This window comes from Mus caroli, unplaced genomic scaffold, assembly GCF_978045245.1.
Source record: "Mus caroli unplaced genomic scaffold, Mus_caroli_1 scaffold_2, whole genome shotgun sequence".
NCBI classification, from domain to species: Eukaryota; Metazoa; Chordata; class Mammalia; order Rodentia; family Muridae; genus Mus; species Mus caroli.
The window spans coordinates 90,858,053-90,859,589 of NW_028227257.1; the positions used below are offsets into that span (position 1 = coordinate 90,858,053).

General features: G+C 37.7%; 1 protein-coding gene across 1 annotated transcript; it reads left to right on the forward strand.

The window, feature by feature from the left end:
• Nucleotides 1-285: 285 nt before the first annotated feature.
• Nucleotides 286-1,242, forward strand: LOC110289459 (olfactory receptor 4A5-like). The gene has a single exon (XM_021155672.2). The coding sequence runs from the start codon at nucleotides 286-288 to the stop codon at nucleotides 1,240-1,242; it is 957 nt and encodes a 318-aa protein (XP_021011331.1).
• Nucleotides 1,243-1,537: the final 295 nt, after the last annotated feature.

Genomic DNA, 1,537 nt, shown 5'->3' on the forward strand with positions numbered 1-1,537 from the left:
TAAATAACTGTTTATGTGTGACAGAGATATCTCTCTCTGCATTTCTCTCTAGAGATGCACTGTTTATTTGATAACCTTAGCACTCAGAGATTTATTAACAGAAAACAAATGAAGCTTGTTATAAGATGAAGCTCAATATATATTTATTAAATGCCTACTATTGGTTAACTACTGTAAAGACACTATATGCTCAATGACAGAATGGACTCATGATCCTGTTAACAGGTCATGGGAGGTCTTACTCTCCTGAGCTCTTTGTCTGAAAGAAGCCTAATTGATGAATAAATGGGCCAGAGCAACAATGTCACAGAATTTGTCCTGCTGGGCTTCACTCAGGATCCTGCTGGGCAAAAAGCTTTATTTGTTATGTTTTCACTGATGTACATTGCGACAATGGTGGGCAACCTGCTCATCGTATGGACAGTGATTGCTAGCCCCTCCTTGGGCTCCCCAATGTACTTCTTCCTTGCCTCTCTGTCACTCATGGATGCTGTTTATTCCACTGCCATCTCACCCAAGTTGATTGTAGACTTGCTCCGTGAAAAAAAGACCATCTCCTTCAGAGCTTGTATAAGCCAGCTCTTTATAGAGCATTTGTTTGGTGGGGTTGACATTGTCATTCTGGTTGCAATGGCCTATGATCGCTATGTGGCCATCTGTAAGCCACTGCATTATTTGATCATCATGAATCGAAGGGTATGTATCCTCTTCTTGGTGATGGCCTGGGCGGGAGGTTTTGCACATGCTTTGTTTCAAGTTCTTGCTGTATATAATCTTCCATTCTGTGGTCCCAATATCATTGACCACTTTGCCTGTGACATATACCCACTATTGCTACTTGCATGTACTGATACCTATTTCATTGGCCTTTCTGTCATTGGCAATAATGGAACGATGTGTATAGTCATCTTCATTCTCCTCCTACTCTCCTATGGAATAATCCTTAGATCTCTCAAGAATCACAGTAAGGAAGGGAGGCGCAAAGCTCTGTCCACCTGTGGCTCCCATATCACTGTGGTTTTTCTCTTTTTTGTTCCATGTATTTTCATGTATGTTAGACCTGTTTCTAGTTTTCCTATTGATAAATCCATCACTGTAATTTATACCATTGTTACTCCCATGTTGAATCCTTTAATATATACCTTGAGAAATTCAGAGATGAAAAATTCTATGGAAAAGCTCCTGCAGAAAACAGTAAGTCCAAGTAGAATACAGCTTTCTTCTTGCTGCTTATGTTACTAAGTGCTAGGCACCAATCCCAAACAGACCCTTGTGTTGTGAGTTCCAGCTTGAACATTCACACTACCACTTGATACTGTGAAACTACTGGTATTTGAATGTAATTGTTAGACATTGCTATTTGTTATGAAATTTATAATAGTGTAGCTGTGTACAATATTATTCATTCATTAACTACATGTTTTAACCATTTTTGATGAATTTCATATCATAGTTTTCACTTTCAACAAATAATGTCTTTAAGTTTTGATTATATGTTTTATTCAATAACTATTCTTATTTAATTAAATTTTAGCTT